Genomic DNA, 20,097 nt, shown 5'->3' on the forward strand with positions numbered 1-20,097 from the left:
TGACCAAGAAGTTACAGGAACACTTTCTTGCTGGCTGCGTGATGTGATCAGGAGGGCGTACGAAGCTGATGGTAGCGACAAAATCCGTACCCTTCGTCCGAGAGCCCACGAAGTCGGAGATATTGGTCCTTCCTTTGCGTTCCGCAAGAACTTCTCCGTGGCGTAGGTACTGAAGGCAGGGGTCTGTGCCAACCAGACCACCTCCTACGTTCGGGATATTGCCCACAGGTCCTTGGATACTTTTTCCTTGGGACCCGTGGTGGCTGCTCAACACGTTGTGTAACTAACCCAGGCCCTAGCAGGCAGAACAGCATCATTTCCTGGTGTGACTAGAATGGATGAGTGAAGAGTGTGTGACTGGCTCCTCTTCCCCATCTTTTTCTCCCCTCTACCCATGGGCAGAGGGATACTGTCGTCACCCTGCTGGAAGGATGAGATGCAGGTAAGCTACTCGACCGAGCCCCATCCTATCCCTTTCATTAGGGATAGGAGTGAATATCCACCACTTCCCCCAACAAGGGGGGGGAAGTGGAAGCCAACAAGAGACAAACCCATAACTTTATGTTGCCTCTTGCAACAGGAACAAGTTCTTGCTTGCTAGTTTTAAGAGAGACGCTTGGCGCTCTCTTACGACCAGGGAGGCAATCTAAGGTTGGGCGAACACCAGTCTGTTCTCAAAAGACTCAGATTCCTCCCCCCAAGAAGCGAGTCTTCCTATTGTAAAAGGACTGAAAGGTTTCTATATCGTACCGGAAGGAACAAATGACAATTTGTCCAAAATTGCATTTTTCGTAACTATACAAACCTGAGGTCCTTTTACATATAGTCCCACCTCATGCCACCCCTCACTCTGCGTTTTTTGCCTGGGCCTAAAAAAAAAATGATTCTTCACCTCCCAGTCGCGCGGCGCACGCACTGTCGGGCAAGCAGTTAACTACCGAACTCCCTTGTTCGAAGCTTACGACCATCCAGCTGCCACTAGTTACCTTCCTATTGTAAAAGGACCTCAGGTTTGTATAGTTAGGAAAAATGCAATTTTGGACAAATTGTCATTTTAGAGGGCAATCCGGATAAATTGCCGAGAGTCCTACCGTGGAGACTATACCTCCCCGGATTCCGTAGGTAAGTCCCCACAGATAGTCCCACCCCAATAAATATTGATGTAGAATTACATGAATATCCTCATGTATAGTCCCTGCCATTTGGATCAAGTTAAAGCCTAAGTTCAGAGACCCAGCTCCTACTTAACCTGCATGAGGGTTTTAGTGAAGAGGAGGAGGACAGCTAGGGGGAGCAACTGAGTGATAGAAAGTAAGAGATTGGAAGATGATCAAGTAAGAGAAAAATTGAGACATTTAGATTCAGACTAGATAATTCTCCCAGTTTGAAAGCCCTCTTGTCAGCCACGCAGTTTCAACCATAGGTTGGAAATGCGTAACTCTGTCCAGGCAGTCTCAAATTAAGAGGAACCAGAATCAGAATCAAGTGATTGGGACCGAATGGTCTCCTCACCCAGAAGTGAGTGACGGAAAGGCTCTTCGACCTGTGGGGGTGTCCAGTAGTGGATTTGTTTACTACCTGGTACAACATAAAACTTCAGGTTTTCTTCTCAGTTGTGCTGGACTCATGGGCACCTGCAAAGGACGCGTTCCAACACCCGTGGGACAACCTCGTATTCTACGCCTTTTCCCCGTTCTGTCTGATTCGCAACGTGATCAGCACCAGCAATCTTCGGATGATTCTGGTGGCACCCAAATGGCCTCAAGCCATTTGGTATCCGGACCTGCTGGCTCTTCTCTCGGGGGCACCACGAGAGATTCCCCCATGACACAACCTGCTATGTCAACCGCACATAGAACGGTACCACCAGGCAGTTCATTCCCTGTGTTTTCACGGCTGGCAGTTATCCACCATCTCTTGCGAGCGAGAGGCTTTTCTTGCCGAGCAGCAACAGAGATGGCTGGTTACCTCAGACAGTCCTCTGCAGCAGTATACCAGGGAAAGTGGTCTGTCTTCTGTGGTTGGTGTCGTAGACGGGGTCTCTCTCTGCTCAGACCCACTCTTCAGCAGGTAGCGGATTTGCTCATCTTTCTTCACTGAGAGAAGCTCCTCCCTGTCTCTGCAGTGAAAGGGTACAGAGCCACCCTGGTCCTAGTCCTTAAGCTGCAAGGAGTCAAAATTTCCTCCTCCATGGAAAAATATCTCCTAATGAGGAGCTTCAAGAGGTCTTGCCCAGCCAGGGAACTCAAGCCCCCGGGGTGGGATATGACTTGTCTTAAGGAGCTTGACTCGTAGACCCTACGAGCCTCTCCAAGAATCGTCAGACAGGGATCTGACCTTCAGACAGTCTTTCTGCTAGCCCTGGCATCAGCAAAGAGAGTAGGAGAACTTCACGGTCTTTCTTTCGATGTTAAACACTTGAGGGGCTGGGGATCCGTTACGCTCAATTTCGTCCCGGATTTTGTCTTGAAGACTCGGAACCCTTCGGTCCCTGACGCCAGATTCGAGTCCTTCAAGATCCCCTCCCTGGAAGACTTCACTGATAATGATGCGGATGAGATGCTGCTTTGCCCTGTGAGGGTGCTACAGCACTATTTGAAGAACACTTAACACCTCAGGCTTGAGTGTCGAGGCCTCTTTGTTAGCACTGGGGTGACCAAGAAAGAAGTGTCCAAGAACACTGTTTCTTCCTGGCTTCGTGAGGTAATCCGAAAAGCGTACGACTCGGACAGGAGTGCCAACACTGGTACCTTTCGTCCTTGAGCCCACGAAGTCAGAGGCATTGGTCCAACCCTTGCATTCGGCAAGAACTTGTCCATGGCACAGGTGCTGAAGGCAGGGGTGTTCTCCAACCAGACCACCTTCACCTCCTTCTACCTTCGGGATATTGCCCACAGGTCCTTGGACACTTTTTCCTTGGGACCCATGGTGGCTGCTTAACAAGTTGTGTAACTTGCCTACCTCCTTTACAAGACAAGGTAGCATCTCGTCCTTGTGAGACTGCATGAATGGAGAGTGAATGCGAGTGTGACTGGCTCCTCTTTTCTTCCCTCTCCCTGTGGGCAGAGGGTAGCGGTCATCACAACGCTGGACGGGACGATGGTGCAGGTAAGCTACATAACCGAACTCCATTCTATCCCTTTTATTAGGGATAGAAAAGTGTATTCGTCCCTTCCCTATCAAGGGGGAAGCGGACACCAGTAAGAGACAAACCCAATACTTTATATTTGGCTTCTTACATAGGATCTAGTTCTTGCTTGCTATTCATAAGAGGCATGCTTGCCTCCCTCTTATGAATTGGTCCAGAGGTCTGACCACTGATCTTGCAGTGGGCATTGAAATCTCCTTAGAGAAGTAAAGGAGCTGGAAGTTGGTTATTTAAGGACTGAATATCTTCACTGTTAAAAACAAGATCTGTGGAAGGTATAAGCAGCAGACAGTTATCCTCTTTTCCAAGATGACTGAAATAGCAACAGCCTGTAGAGTTGTATTTAATTGTATTATGGAGTGCTGCAGAGATTTATTAACAATAATTGCAGCACATCCATGGGCCTGACCACCACTTTGGGAAGAGGAGTTAAATAGTATTGAATTATTTTGTCCAGGATTATAAGGAGAGTTACCTAACACTGTCTCCTGCAGGCATATAATCCCTGGATTGGATTCATGAATTAAGACTTATAGGTCTTCTGTACGGGCTCTGAAACCTTTACCGTTCCACTAAAGGATATCGAACATGAATGTTGTGGGAAAAAGTGCTACTTCCCACTCCTTAGAGGGGAAGTACTGTTCCTAGTGTGGAGAGGAAAGCTCTCCTTTATAAGTGACTGTTTCTTTAATCCCTTTTCATTTGAATTGGAATTTAAGTGTTTTTGACTGACCATATTTCTGGTTATGATTCTGATCAGAATTTCTACTGTGATTCTGTGAATCACAAGGTTCATTTGTTTTAGGGCAGCAAGACTGATCAGAAATCACATCTTTTTGGGCTGAAACTGCTTTTGGAACCCCCTTTCTAGGTGGAGAGAACTTTTCCAAAACACTGAACACATTTGAGGTTCTTATTTTAAAGCCATCATTATTTTGGGACGTATTCCTTGTGTGCTTCTTGGTGGTTGTAATTATAGTTTTGTTTTCATTTTTGTTTGTGGCTGTGACAATTGATGGCTCCAAATTAGCTTTATTTAATTGGAACAGCTTCCTGAATAATTAATTGATTTTGTCCCCCTTTTTTTTGGAGGTGGGCCTGCAACTATCATATTAGTCACCTTTGTATGGACTTTGGAAGTTGAGTTTTCTGTGCTTCTGGAAGTACAACTTTTGGTAGTGGTTTCACTCTCCCCAGAAACCATACCGACACCTTATAATAAAGGTGAGCGAGCCAGAATAATCTGGCATTTCCAATTTAGCTTTTCTCTGGTATTATAGCAATATTTTACCTTAGAAATAGTGCTAAAGGAACCTATTTCACTGGGCGACACAGGTCCTTTGCCCAGAAATAGATTTTTCTTACGTCAAAATCCCTTTTATAGCCTGTGGAGTAGCAGGTGTGTGATGCCTATTATCAGATGCAGTTATTAGTTGCCTTACATTGCTGGAATTTTTCATAAGTTTTATTACTGAAGCATAGGTAGAGTTGGGACTTTTGTTTGCCCCCATTATCACACACTTTGCTCCGCTAATGCTGTTCATTATCAGCCACTGCCAATACATCTTCAAATCTGTATCTGAGGCAAGCCCTACAACAGTATTTGGCTGCTACGCGCTCGTCAAAATTATTATGCTCTGCAGAGCACACACAACATTTTTGTTGTTTTCACATGAGTTTTTGCGACACTGCTTAGGATTTCTTTTATATCTTTTAACCTGCATCCTCTCATGACCAATAATTATAGTATCAGGTAGGTAACTGGAGGAGAAGGTTAAAAGGATAGCTGCATCCCCTCCTAGTTTTTTTACGCGAGATACACAAGGAGGGCATCGATGGAGAATCTCCTCCTCTTCAAAAACATGCAGGTCTTTTGAGTATACTAACCCTTTCAGTGTGTTAAAGAATCTATGCGATGCAATACATTCGATATATCCACTTTCAGGAGGTTTAAAATTCGATAGTAAAATTGCTTGGGTTTCATTTCCATAAAGTTTCAAATTTCCAATGGGAATGGAACCTACCTTGCTCTCAATACATTCAGGAGCCTTTATAAAATTTTTTCCTCCCTCCTTGTAGCTAGCAACATGCCTTATAGGGGTAGGAAACGCTCTGGTACATGGGCCTGGTCCATGTTCTTCATTCTTAGGGATCAAATCAAACGGCTTATTTAAATTTTTCACTGAAAACACTTACGTACTAAGAACCGAATCATTGAGAATGTGGCCATGGAGTCTTTGTTGTACCTCACTAGCTTCCAAGGGTGAGGAAAATTTAACAAGCAAAAAATGACTGCTTGTCTTTTTCTAGAAGTAATTTCATTCTTTCCATTTTACCAAATTGTTTCATTACACTGTACAAACACTCATAATCTAATGACAAGTTTATATTAGTACAATGAAAGACTCTACTATTAGGATCAAATCCACCAGATTTACTAACACCCTGGTGTCTCGAGTGTTTGGTTCTGTCCGATAGCCGAGCTCATATCCATCTTCATGCCAGAAGTCGTTGCCAGTGCCGGTAAGTCATCGGATCCAGGGGAGGGAAAACTATTGTTCAAATCCACAGAATTTTGCCAGTTCACATTCAAAGTCCAAAAAGTGTGCACCTAACACCTAAGAGCCCTACTGAGACCCCAACAGCACATCAGAAAGGGAAACCCAGGCAGCTTCTCATGCCTAGTCTCACCACCCCAACAAACTGTCAAAGCCCACAAAGCGATCCCAGGGTACTAAGCACACACACACCAGACCACCTCACAAACCAGCTCACCTACACACCCAAAACTGTTTGGTTTTATCAAGAAAGTATCGTGGATCAGTCAGGTATTTGCATTCTCCACCAATGGCACAAGTGAGAGTTGACTCCCAATAGTCCATCCCATACTCTACCCCTTTGGGATAGCATCAATAGGCTTGCAATGGCCCAGGTATAAGTCAATCTGCCTACTGGGAGTTCTGTCTCACTAATGGGGACTGACTCCCTACTCCAAATGTATTGGTGGGCTTCCGGACAGAAGCCAGGAGTCCCATCCCCAAACACCGGCCCCCCCTTGATTCCGATGGGCTGATCCCTGGAGATGGTTCTGCCTTTAAGATGGCAATAGGAAAATCCCATCACTCTCTCTTAGGTCCAAACCATATCGGGTGGTGATGCAACCACCACAGCTCCCACAATTAGCTTTGAATGCAAACCCCTTCCAAGCACGATCCCTTCTCAGACTCACCTAAGTAGTAAAATTTTTTCCAAAAGTGGAAAACTCCACTACATTACTTCAAAAAATTTCTAATATTTTTAATACGAGACTTGGACTCAAAACCAGGAACAAATTCCAGGGGTTCAAGAGCCCCCTCACCACGTCAAGGTGGTCACACTTTGAGGGGGGTGCATGTCACAGGTGCACTGTAGGTATAGCTAAAGGTTCTTTGCAGCATCCTTTCAGCCCCTTTCATTCCTCTTACTGTACCTCCTTTCACATTATCTTTCTTCCATCTTGCTATCCACCCTCTCCTGACAATTATTTCATAGTGCAACTGTAAAGTTTTCCTCCTGTTACAACATTCAGACCAACCTACTTTCATTATCCTTTCCAGCACTGAATGACCTTATAGTTCTTAGTGCTTGTCCTTTGGCCTAACTCTATACTATTCCATTCCATAAATTTTTACCAGTTATCATGGAAAATGGCAAGAAACTGCTAACACTTTTTGCTGGATGTCAAAACCAGTTGTAACTCCTAAATGTTAACCACAAAGAAATCATGAGACTATGACAATTTAACAAAAAAATATTTAACAATGACAAAACAATATTCAACATAAGCGACAGACTTTCCACAGACTACAAAAAATATTAAACAGGTTTTCTTTTCTACTATAATTGGAGTGTCTGGAGGATTAAGCAGGTGCACAAATAGACAAAGTAATGAGTTTGTTTATGAACCAAACTATTTTCAAAAACTACTAATGAACCAAAACATTTTTAAAAATGGCTCTCAAGTCCTGTAAAATATTATGTACATAAAAATTGTTATGATGTTAGTATGCCATAAAGTTGTGAATGAAGTAACTGTCCCAGAACCCCTACCTGCCCAAAAGATTCACTTCTGGAGAAAAAATTTGAAGTGCACATTTTGAGAATATCCCCATAAAAATATAATGGAAAGACAAAATGAAAGACTGCATTGTGGTTCCTATTCATAATACTATACAAAAATTATTATTCCCTTTATTATGAAATTATGCATGTATAATGAAGGCTAACCAAAAGGATACATCATGAATAATTGTGCTATCTACTGATACCTACTAAGTACACTGTTTCTTTGTTCAATAATATGTAATAAGTTTTTGGCTGGAAGGAAAATAAGAAATTCGATATACAAATTATAGAAAACTGAAAATTCTTTTATCTCGATGTATCTAATCAATTCCGAATGATGTCCTGATTTGCATGTATAAATTTTGGTTTCACAAATATTTCTTTATGAAGTGAAGGACAGTGTACATAAGTGTCATGTGTACAGAGTGCCCACAATTAGGTATACGAAAGAAAAAACCAACACTAAGGTTATAATACCTTGCCTTTTTTAATATCAAGCATAACTTTATCATATAGATAAAGGATTTCAAATTAACATTCAATTACTGGATTTTCTACCATTATGAGTCCGTTTCTCTCTCAATGTCTTTTACCTAAATAAAGATTTTGCTTTTAGGTTTGAAGCAATTACTTTCAAGCAGGAATATAAATTCCATGAAGAGACCGAGGAATATCTGAAGCAGTGTTGAATACAGCCCTGGCTATTTCTGTCATATCAGATGCATTCAGAATGACCAGTGACACTTTCTTCTTATCACTGCCTCCATGCAGCTGTGTACACAAGACTACACCATCATCTTCAGCCTGAAGGAAAACAAAGCATTTTATAACTATGAACTACTAGAAATGTGAAAATAAATTCCTAACTGAAGAAATATACAGTTACACCCAGGGTTATTTATCATGTTTCCCTTTTCTTTCCACTAACTTCTACATTATAGTTTTATTTGTGTATATCATGAAGTTGCAATATCTACCAATAAGTAATAACCCACTCTTGCCATAGTCACTTACTGTTGCTCCAGGTCGTGGCACAAAATAACAGATTCCAGTATAGAGTCCCTCTTCAAACCAATCTTTAGCTTCTCGTGTCTCTAAGTCAATTTTGCCAGCCTGTTCCAAATAGATTCCATTAAGGATTAAGTTATTTTAGTGTGCAATAAAGGAAAAATTGCTTTATTTTGTAATAAAATAAAGCTGCTGCTGAGAAAAGTGAAAGCTTTTGAAGTAAATGTTAACTAGAGAAAGGAGATGCGTAAAAATAATAATAAAGATGGAGAATGAATATCAGTACACATGGGGTGGAAGAATGGAAGGGGATTAATTTATTTGAACTAGTTTGGAGAAAATATACTGGATGACAGAAGAATGAAAGTACTAAATCACAAATCAGATGAATGAATTTAGATCACAGGGTTTCTGTACAGGAATATGATGGGAAGTGTGTAAGAAAGTAAAAGTGGGAGTGTATGAAGGAATTACTGAGCCCTTACTGGCTTAGAGAAGTTAAAAACGTGATATAGTGTAGTATGTGGAATAAGGAGGATTGAACAGCAAGAAATGTAGACAAAAAATCTGAATTAATGATTAGCATCAAAATAAAGCTGGATCAGTGTTATCAGGTAATTTAATGAGGAAGGGAATATTAATTGAGTATAATAGCAAGGAGGGAGGGCGCATGATTCACATTTCACCTTCAATCCTTAGGCCATTGGAAAATGAAAGTACATACATCCTTTTGCATAGTATGACCTTGTATGCAAGCTGAAGCACTCTATGAAGACTGGTGTTCACCCAGCCTAAGAGCAAGTAGGGGGACCTGTCCTCTGGCCAATTGGATGTATTATGGGAACTGCATGACCAATGACCAGACCTCTGGACAATTTCATAAGAGGGAGGCGAGTGTAGCCTCTTATTAAAAGCAATCAGGAACCTTTGTAGTCGGTGATAGTAAGGCAAATATGTAAGCATTGGGTTTGTCTTATGCCAGGGCTCCCTTTCCCCCTTTTCTAGGAAAAGGGACAAATACATGTTCTATATTCTAATGAAAGAATATAGGATGGAACTCTGTATATATAGCTTACCCGCATCAGCCACCTTTTCCAGTATGTGATGACCGTGACTCTGCCTGCAGGAAGAGAGAAGAATGAAAAGTGAGAAAGGAGGAGGCCAGTCACTCTCCCATTAGCACGGCTCACAAAGGTGAGATGCAACCTTGTCCTGTTAAAGGAGCTGGGTCGAGCAGCCACCATGGTTCCCAAGGAAAAAGTGTCCGAGGACCTGTGGGCTATATCCTAAAAGTAGAATAATGTGATGGTGGTCTGGTTAGTCCAAACCCCTGCTTTCAGTACCTGTGAAATCGACAGGTTCTTGCGGAACACAAGGGTAGGACAAATACCCCTGACTTCATGAGTTCTCGGACAAAAGTTACAGGTGTTGTCCCTCCCTTCGGAGGAGTATGCTTTCCTGATCGCCTCACGAAGCCAGAAAGAAATAGTGTTCTTGGACGCTTCTTTCTAAGTCAACCCAGGGCTAACAAAGGCGTCGACACTCAGGCAGATGTCGAGTTCTCTTCAGATAGTGCCGTAGCGCACTAACAGGACAAAGTAGCATCTCGTCAGGATCATTACCACAATAGTCCTCTAGGAAGGGGATCATAAAGGACTCTAACCTAGTGTCAGGGACCGATGGATTCTGAGTCTTCGTTATGAAATCTGGGACGAAATCGAGGATAACTGATCCCCATGTCATAAGAGAGAGCATGAAGTTCTCCTAGTCTTCGCTGATGCCAGGGCCAGTAGAAAGACAGTCTTGAGGGTCAGATCCCTGTCTGACAACTCTTGTAAGGGTTCGTACAGTTCAAGAGTCACAGCCCACTCTGGCGGGCCTGAGTACTCTGGGTGGGCAAGACCTCTCAAAGCTTTTCATGAGGAGAGATCTCCATGGAGGTGGAAATATTTAAGCCTCACAGTTTCAGGACCAAGGCAAACCTATAGCCCTTTAACGGCAGACATAGAAAGGCCCTTCTCTCGACGAAGAAAGACTAGGAAGTCCATGATCTGCTGAAGAGTGGCTCTGAGTGGTGAGAGACCCCAGTCTACAACACCAACCACAGAAAACAGCTCACTTTCCCTGGTATACTGCTGCATAGGACTGTCTGAGGTATCCTGCCATCTCTGTTGCTGCTCGGCAAGAAAAGCCTCTCACTCACAAGAGATGGTGGATAACCTCCAGCTGTGAAGACACAGGGACTGTACTAGTAGCCAAGTGGTACCATTCTATGTTTGGTAGGCATGGAAGGTTGTGCCATGGGGGAATCTCTCAGTACCTCAGAGAGAAGAGCCGGCAGATTGGGATACCAAAACCCTGAGGCAATTTGGGTGCCACCAGAATCATCCGAAGATTCTGGGTGGACAGCACCCTGCTGATCACCTTATGAATCAGGCAGAATGGGGGATTGAATTGAATATAGAATTTAGGCCAAATACCAATCACTTGGACCTACGAGGTCATTCAGCACTGAAACAGAAATGGACAGTAAAAGGTTTGAAAGGTGTAACATGAGGAAAACCCTTGCAGTTGCGCTATGAATCAATGGTTAGAAGACGATGGAAAGTACGTAAGGTGAAGAGAATATCAAAGGAGGTACAGTAAAATGAACAAAATGGGTTTAGCTAGGGGCCAAAGGCACACTGCAAAGAACCTTAAGTAATGCTTACATAACTCTCTATGGGCAGCAGAATGGGGGAAAGGTGTAGACTTCGAGGTTGTTCCACGGACGTTGGAACATTCTCTGCTGCTAAGACTCTGCAGCAGCCCAAGATTGCGACAAAATTTGGGAAGACAATCCCTGACCTGTAGCAACTGTGAGCAAGCTCACGACTAGCCAATTGTTGAGATACCTGAGAGGACGTATCACTGCCAAATGGGCTCAAGCTGAAACCAAGGTGAACACTCGTGAAAACCAGAGGGGCGGTCGTGAGTCCAAACAAAGTGCCCTGAATTGGAACACCATCCCCTCGTGGATAAGGCAAAAGTACTTTCTAAAGGTCCGATGGATGGGTATCTTAAAGAAAATGTGCATCCTTTAGATCCACTGAAAGCATGAAGTTGTTCTCCCTGATCGAAAAGAGCACTGAATGTGCTGTTTCCATCATGAACAGAGTCCTGCGAACGAATTGATTCAAAGGAGAGAGATCTATCACTGGTCTCCAGCCCCCACCAAGGCCTTCTCCACGAAGAAGTCTCATCTGTAGAACCCCGGCGAAGGGAATCTTACAACTTCCACAGCTCCCTTTCTTGACATGGTTTGCACTTCTTTCAGTGCTAGATCCTTGGCAAAACCAGGAATGTACGTCTGAAGATGGACTGGAGAGTTGGTGAGAGGTGGCCTCAACTTGAAGGAGAGCGATATCCCTCCTGAAAAATATCCACTACCCAGGTCTTGGCTCTGTATCGCTGCCATGTTGCCCAATGGCTCGATAGGCAACCCCCCCACCAGTGGCAGCAGCTGGAGGGGAATGCCACCCCTAGTGTTTCCCCTAGGGGAAGGGGGCCGGAAAGGGCATGGTCGCACTCCCTTTGAGGAGAAAGAAGAAGGCTGGGTATTTCCTTGAGGCCCCTTTGAAGGAAGGGGCTTCTTGGAGCGGAGGAAGAGCTAGCTTGGCTCGCAGGCCTAGCTGCAGTTGCTCTAGAAGACCCTTTAGTCTTTGCAACTGCTTTGTGGACAAGACGATCAGTGTCTTCAGTTCTCTGCTTGTCTACCACAGCATCATCTAGGAAAGAGAGCGGGTAGAACCCAGCAGCTGTCCGTCCCTCAAGACCAATACTAATCAGGACCAATGGACCTGGCGACTCTAGGACAGCATCCCTCCTCCTCAGTACCAGGTTTGCCCACAGGTTAGCAGTCTGGTGGGCTAGGTAGGTAATGGCCCTACCTCCAAATTGACACAATCTCCTGAAAGTCGAATCTCCCCGGGAAAATACTTCGAGGAAGCACCCACCTTGGATACTGTGAGGGACCACATTTCCAACCAGGAGACTGCCTGGAAGGCTGCCATAGCAGTAGCCTCCAGGTTTGCTGCCTTTTGTTGTGTAAACCAAACTTTTTCTGCAAGAAGATGCTGCAGCGACAAGCCAGGAGTTAAACGAACTAGCTCTGGCTCAAACTGCCTTGTCAGCAGAGGACCATCCAAGGGCGTATAAAAGGGATTTTGACTTAGGAAAAATCTATTTCTGGGCTCGGCCGTGTCGCTCCGTGAAATAAGTCCGTTTAGCGTTATTTCTAGTAAAATATTGCTACAATACCAGAGAACTGCTAAATTGGACATGTCAGAACTCTCTGACTCGGTCACCTATAAAAAAAAGGTGTCGGTATAAACCTGGGGCGAGTGTTAAACACTACCACAAGAGGAGGGGGAAGAAATTTGGCTGATCAGTTAGCCTAGAGTGAATTTTCATCCTGAGATGAGATTATTCACTTGGTCAAGGACACCCTCAGACAAGGAGGACTGCAGCAACCCCATAGAGGCCCTTGGTTCCTTCTTAGGACTCCAGAACATATCTAATTGCAAGGAGCGTTCAGAAGATGCAGCCACGGTCCCTTCTCCTAGGCCATTATGCGGATCACTCAGCGTGATGACCTCTGCGAACGTCCTCAGGATTTTGGGGGTGTCAACATCCTGAAGTGAAGGACCCTCAAATCCTTCTAGGAAGTGTTTCTTCCAAGACCCTCTTCCTGTACAGTGCTCTTGCAAGGCAGGAGAAACGGCCGCCACCACAGAGACAAGTCAGTCACGTGAACGTGGCCTGGGTGGAGACAAATGTGCACCTGACTGGCGAGAGCTGGTACTGTCCTTACGATGCATCCCAGTCCATGTTGAAGCTGAAACCTCCCGAGAGGACTAAATGAGGTACCTCCTACCAGTCTCACCGTGTGCATGGTCCCGCAGAACTGTCACGTCAATCCTGGGCACCGAGCAATCACCACAAGAGTGGTCACCAGTCAGGCAAGAATCACCTGAGGGACTCATTCATTCTTCCGTGATGGTGAGCAGACTCAGCGTTATCAACTCTTGACTGCACGCGAATCCGTAGATTTGCGTGCACTCAGGGAAGCTTGTAAACAAGTGCCAGACATGGAACTAGTCTTGGAGGCAGAACCTCTAAGACTAGCAGCAGAAGTGCAAACTTAAGTTTACACTCCTACAGCTCCCAACATGCTAGCCCCTGGGGGCAGGACGGTGTGACTTCCTGTTGCCGAAGGAACAGGAGAGCCGGTGAGACCCACCTGTCTTCTCAGTGTGACGAGACAGACCCTTAGAAGTCATGTGTCAAGACTTCTTTGGAGAGTAAAGACGACCTTCTCCTTCCTCAGCAGGGGAACTTTGGAAGTCGAAGGGGAGGAGGCAACAGATGAAGATGACAACACCTTACACTTCTTCATCAGCTTCTTCAGGATGGCAGTTAAGCATGGCCACCAAGAGAAGAAGGCCTGGCAGATTAAATGTCATCAGGGATTTTCCAAGGAAAGGTAGTCTTACTGACCTATGGTCACCTACCTGCTTTAGTATTCATCTAAATTTAGAAGGGGTCACACCACTGATTTTTTCGAGTGAATTACTAACTTTTTTGCATTACTTGTGGAACAAAAGGGATATTGATGCTAAACTAAGTTTGCAAGTGTTTTTGCAATGATACCCTATCATTGTGTTGTCCCAAATTCCAAGGGGAATTATGTTACAGGGCCCAAAGTCAACGTGTTTTCTTTCCCCAAGAATGAAGAACTCGCAGCAAAATGGCCAAGAGCCATAAAACGAGAAAGCTACACCCCGACCAAATATAGCAAAGTGAGTATGTATATAAATACATTTACATTCACCTCAGTACTATTGAAATTGAAATATTGTTTGTGAAAAAATTGTTAGTTCTTGCTCATATAAACAATATACGGAGCTTAGGAGGATCATGAACATATAATACAACTACATTTGCATTATTTACTATGTATTTATATGTGATATTTGGATACAAATATCCATTAATTGGCAATTGTTTTGATACACAGCAAATCTGTTTTCAGTTTGGCAGTTTATATTTCTTGCCAGATATATATTAGATGGGAAAAAATCCTGTTATGACAAAAATAATGGCACAACTTCTACTATAAAACTGAAAATGCTTAAACTTCGTGAAGGTGCCATTCCATCAGAGTTACCCCGCTGCCCCTCACATCTGTCTGGGCCATCGTATCAAAGAGAATCTCCAGATTCGAAGAAACTTGTTGGGAAGCTACAATTTTTAGACATTCTGTTTTGGACTTTGAAAAAAAAATTCTCTATTGAAAATGATACGGTACAAACAGAACTTTATTATGCGCCTTTTATTATTTGAAGAAACTTAAAAAAGTAGAGGATGGCTCAATTTTGAAATTACAATTTTGAAGTAAATTGTATTTTTCCTAACTATACAAACCTGAGGTCCTATACATAGGGAAATACTTACAGTGCAGCTGGACCGGCCGTAAGCTTTCTAACAAGGTAGCTCGATAGTAACGGCTTGTCCGATGGTCGGGAGTCCCACCCGACTGGAGGGTAAAACATTCACTTTGCTTTAGGCCCAGGAACAAAGTGAGGGGTGGCATGAGGTGGGACTATGTGTAAAGGACCTCAGGTTTGTATAGTTAGGAAAAATACAATTTACTTCAAAATTGTAATTTCAAACAAAGAGGCGTCGACACTCAGGCCTGAGGTGACGAGTTCTCTTCAGATAGCGCCATAGCACCCTCACAGGACAAAGCAGACTGTCATCCGCATCGTTGTTGGTGAAGTCCTTCAAGGAGGGGATCGTGAAGGACTCGAACCTGGCTTCAGGGACTGAAGGGTTCCGAGTCTTCACTATGAAGTCTGGGATGAAAACGAGCGTCACCGATCCCCATCCCCTCGAGTGCTTAACATCGAAGAAAAGACCATGAAGTTCTCCCACTCTCTTTGCCAATGCCAGGGCCAGCAAGAAGACTGTCTTGAGGGTCAGATCACTGTCTGACGACTCTCGGAGTGGCTCGAAGGGTCTGAGAGTCAAACTCCTAAGTACGAGGGTCACATCCCACCCCGGAATCCTGAGTTTCCTGGGCGGGCAAGATCTCTCGAAGCATTAGGAGGTGAAGGTGGTCTGGTTGGCCCAAACCCGTCTCTTCAGCACCTGTGCCACGTAGAAGTTCTTGCAGAATGCAAGGGTTGGACCAATACCTCTGACTTCGTGGAAGTGGAAAGATCAACTCCACGCAGTTTAAGTACTAGGGCCAGGAGCTTCTCTCGGCGAAGGAAGACGAGGAAATCCGCTACCTGCTGAGGAGTGGCTCTGAGTGGAGAGAGACCCCATCCACGACACCAACCACAGAAGACGGACCACTTCCCCTGGTACAATGCTGCAGAGGACTGTCTGAAGTACCCTGCCATCTCTGTTGCTGCTTGGCGAGAAAAGCCTCTCGCTCGCAAGAGATGGTCGATAACCGCTAGCCGTGAAGACACAGGGATCGAACTGCTTGGCGGTATCGTTCCACGTGTGGTTGGCACAGGAAGTTGTGCCAGAGGGGAATCTCTTGCGGTGCCTCGGAGAGAGAAGAGCCAGCAGGTCCGGATACCAAACGGCCTGAGGCCATTTGGGTGCCACCAGAATCATCTGAAGATTGCTGGTGACCAGCACTGCTTATCACCTTGCGAACCAGACAGAACAGGGTAAAGGTGTTGGAACGCGTCCTCTGCAGCTGCCCATGGATCCGGCACGACGGAGAAGAAAACCTCAAGTTTTCTGTTGTGCCTGGTGGCGAACAGATCCACAACTGGATGCCCCCACAGGTCGAAGAGCCTTTCTGCCATGTCTGGGTGAAGCGACCATTCGGTCCAAATCACCTGATTCCAGTGGCTGAGCTTGTCTGCCACTACATTCCTCTTGCCTGGAATGTATCTGGCTGACAGCTCTACTGAGTGAGCTACGGCCCATTCGTGCACCTGCATCATCAACTGGTGCAACGGGAGGGACACTAGGCCCCCCTGCTTGTTGACATATGCCAGTACCATGGTGGTCATTCATCAACACCACTGAGTGTCCCATCACCCGTTCCCGGAACTCTTGGAGTGCGAGGAACACAGCCTTGAGTTCCAGGACGTTGATGTGAAGGTGCTTGTCGTGATGGTTCCACACGCCTGCAACCAGCAACTCTTCCAGTTGTGCGCCCCATCCCTCGGTCGATGCGTCCGAGAACAGCAACATCTCCGGAGGGGGAGTGGCAGGGGCACTCCTATTACGAGGTTCCTGTCGTCTAGCCACCAGACCAAGTCCTCCCTGACTTCCTCCGTGAGGGAACAAGGATCTCGTGCCTGTGACCAACACTCCTTCAGTATCCACTGGAGAGACTGCAGGTGAAGACGCCCGTGAGGGACTAACTTCTCCACTGATGACAGGTGACCGATCACGACTTGCCACTGCTGAGCTGACTGTTCCCGTCGAGACAGGAGCAGTCTGGCTGCCTCCCTGAACCTGCTGATCCGCGAGCCTGCGGGGAGGACTCGTGCTGCTACCGTGTCGATCAGCATGCCCAGGTACTTCATCCTCTGCTTGGGCTCGAGATCTGACTTCTCGAAGTTCACCAAGACCCCCAGATCGCGGCAGAAGTCAAGGAGTCGATCCCTGTCCTGTAGCAACTGCAAGTTGGAGCTTGCCAGGACCAGCCAATCGTCAAGATACCTCATCAGACGTATCCCAACTGAATGGGCCCAAGCCGACACCAGAGTGAACACTCGCATGAACACCTGTGGGGCGGCAGAGAGACCGAAACAAAGTGCCCGAATTGGTACACCGTCCCTTCGAGGATGAAGCGTAGGTACTTCCTGGAGGACTGATGGATGGGTATTTGGAAATACGCATCCTTCAAGTCTACCGAAAGCATGAAGTCGTTCTTCCTGATGGAGTCGAGCACTGAGCGTGCCGTTTCCATCGTGAACAGAGTCTGGCGAATGAATCATTTCAAGGGAGAGAGATCTATCACCGGTCGCCAGCCCCCTGATGACTTCTCCACTAGGAAGAGTCGGCTCTAAAAGCCCGGCGACTGATCTCGTACGACTTCCACAGCTCCCTTGCTCAGCATGGACTTGACTTCTTGCCGAAGCGCTACATCCCTGGCAGAACTGGGAACGTACGTCTGAAGGTGGACTGGGTTGGAGGTGAGGGGTGGCTGCGACTTGAAGGGTAGTAGATATCCCTCCAAAAGGACGTCCAATACCCAGGTCTCTGCTCCGTAGCGCTGCCAAGTTGCCCAATGGCTCGCCAGGTAGCCCCCCACTTCCGGCAGCAGGTGAGGGGGAACGCCGTCCCTAGCATTTCCCCTTCTTCGACTTCCACTTGAGGAACCCCCACGGGAGTGGGAGGTCTGGGAGGAGGGCTGACGCTCACTTCTCGAAGCAGAAGACGAAGGCTGGGTCTTTCTTCTAGACCTTGACGCAGCTGATGTCTTGGTAGAGTTAGAGCTGGCCGAGCTCTGAGGCTTGGCCGCAGTTGCTCGAGGCTGTCCAGAGGCCTTCGAGACTGCCTGGTGAACCAAGCGGTCACTGTCCTCAGTGCGCCGCTGTTCCACCGCAGCATCCACCTTCCCTCCAGGGAAGAGAGAGGCAGAACCCAGCAACGATCCGTTCCTTAGGTCCATTGTTACCTCACGACTGGCAGCCCTGGTCACCCAAGCGACGACTGCATTCCCAACGTCTCAGGACCAGATTGGCCCAAAGTTTGGCCGTCTGGTGGGTGAGGTAGGAAATAGCCCTACCCCCAGACTGACATAGTCTCCCGAATGCCGAGTCTCCTTCGGGAGAGATGGGTCCCGAGGAGGCTGCGACCCTGGACACTGTGAGGAACCACGGGGTCAGCCTGGAGACTGCTTGGAAGGCTGCCATGGCAGTCGCTTCCAGGGTCGATGCCTCTTGCTGTGAGAACCAGAGGTTCTTGGACAGCAGGTGCTGGAGAGGCACCCCCGGAGTTAGCCTAGCTATTCCGGGTTAACCTGCTTGGTCGGCAATGGGTCCTCCAAAGGCACATAGAAGCGCCGCCAACGTGGTAGAATAGGGGGAACCAGCTTGTCCGACCTGCTGGCCCTAAGTGAGCCCTTCTGTCCAGAGATGAGTGTGTTCACCTGGCCCAGCACACCGTCGGCCAAGGAAGATCGGGGCAGACCCACCGTGGTCCTGAGTTCCTTCTTAGGGCCCCAGAACGACTCCAACCTCGAAGGAGGTTCGGAGGGCGGAAGCACCGATCCTTCCCCGAGGTCGTTGTGCTGACGACTCAGCGCAATGATCTCCGCAAACAACCTCTGGATCTCAGGAGTGACCACGTCCTGAGGCGATTGACCGTCAAATCCATCCAGGCCGGTCAGGTCCCAAGAACCTCCTCCTTCAGCAGGAGGAACCATGTCAGACCCCTCGTAGCCTCCTCCAACCACTTGGGCGTACAATCTGCTTGGTCCCAAGACCGTGCCAGGCTCGTATGCCCTCGTGGAAGAACCGTGAGGAGCACGCTCCTTGCTGTCACTCCTAATCACCTCGCTCCTCCCGGTGTAGCCCGAGGAAGTTGAAGGGATAGGAGAGGAAGACCGGACGCTCCTGCCCTGCCTACCGACAGAGCCGGTGGGCTGGGAGGACTGCAGCCGATCGCCAACCCACAGTGGCAACCGAGCTGCAGGTCTAGTCCCACGGTCTCCCTGGGGAGAACCGCTGGACCGAGAACGGTAGCGACAGTCCCGAGCGTCAGGAGAGCTGCTACCAGTCAAGCGATCCGTCCGCTTCCGGTGGCAGCGACATTTGGGAGACCGGTAGAGTCCACTGGCGCGGTGAGAGCGTGCACCGTCCTCTCGATGCGTCACGGTACCTGGCCCAGCCAAGACTGGGCCTGGTGACCGTGGGGACCTCTTCCTGGCCTCAACACGCGATCGGTCTGGTGGGACCGTCGCGTCAACCCTAGGAACCGGGGGATTGCTGGGGGAGCGATCGCCGGCCTGGCGAGTCACCTGGGCGACTTCCACCAGTCTTCCACTCCGCGCCTGGGTCCTGGTAGCGAGCAGGCTCAGCTGCCTGGACCCTGGCTGCACGGTCACTAGTAGGTGGGTGACTGTACACTCAGTGATGGAACCAGGTGTTCAGGTAATGTATTGCAATACTATTACTGCTTACCTTACTATGCACACGTCTGAATATATAAAGATTTTTTATACTTGGTGGACAATAATGAATGTAAAAAGCCCATTTAAAGGAAAAAGACTAAATCATGAATGTGCCCATGAATAATAACAGTGCCGACGCAAAGTTTCAAGTCTGAAAGACTTATGCTTTGCTGGGAATTTGGGATAAGACTAAAGAATTCGGTCGGTGGGACATTGACAAAAAGAGACGTTCACAGCATTGAAACCTACAACCAGTGTGATGTTAGAGGTAACAAATTACTGCCTGTCTGAATTACATATGGAGTATGTATTGACAGGAAAATTTCAAACTGACAATCTCTAGTCTAGGTTTGGGCAATATCGACAGCTTGCAGGTGGCCACTACAATTCTTTCTGTATGGCAAGTGTTTGAATGTGAAAAGAAGCTGAAGATGATGTCTGTTCTTAAACAAAAACTACCATTCCATGACAGAGCAGTACATGTATCCATTAATGAAGAAATTAATTGGAATGATTTAGAAACTACTAATACTGTAAAATGTACTCTGCGTCACATATCTTTACAAGTAACACCGAATGGTATTGAAAATTGCAAGGGCACATTCCAAATATTTATATATTTAGCAGGTTACTATTGGTATTC

At 46.6% G+C, this 20,097-nt stretch overlaps 1 protein-coding gene across 1 annotated transcript in view; it reads right to left on the reverse strand.

Annotated features, from left to right (window-relative positions):
• Nucleotides 1–7,715: 7,715 nt before the first annotated feature.
• LOC135217174 (carotenoid isomerooxygenase-like) overlaps nt 7,716–20,097 on the reverse strand; it is a 47,411-nt gene continuing 35,029 nt past the window's right edge. Inside the window, exons 9-10 of the mRNA XM_064252896.1 lie at nt 8,267–8,365; nt 7,716–8,056 (exon numbers count right to left, since the gene is read on the reverse strand). Coding sequence (XP_064108966.1) covers nt 7,886–8,056; nt 8,267–8,365 — 270 coding nt within the window. The 3' untranslated portion in view covers nt 7,716–7,885. The remainder of the gene's footprint in view (nt 8,057–8,266; nt 8,366–20,097) is intronic.

The sequence above is a fragment of the Macrobrachium nipponense genome, chromosome 7 (assembly GCF_015104395.2).
Source record: "Macrobrachium nipponense isolate FS-2020 chromosome 7, ASM1510439v2, whole genome shotgun sequence".
Lineage (NCBI taxonomy): Eukaryota > Metazoa > Arthropoda > Malacostraca > Decapoda > Palaemonidae > Macrobrachium > Macrobrachium nipponense.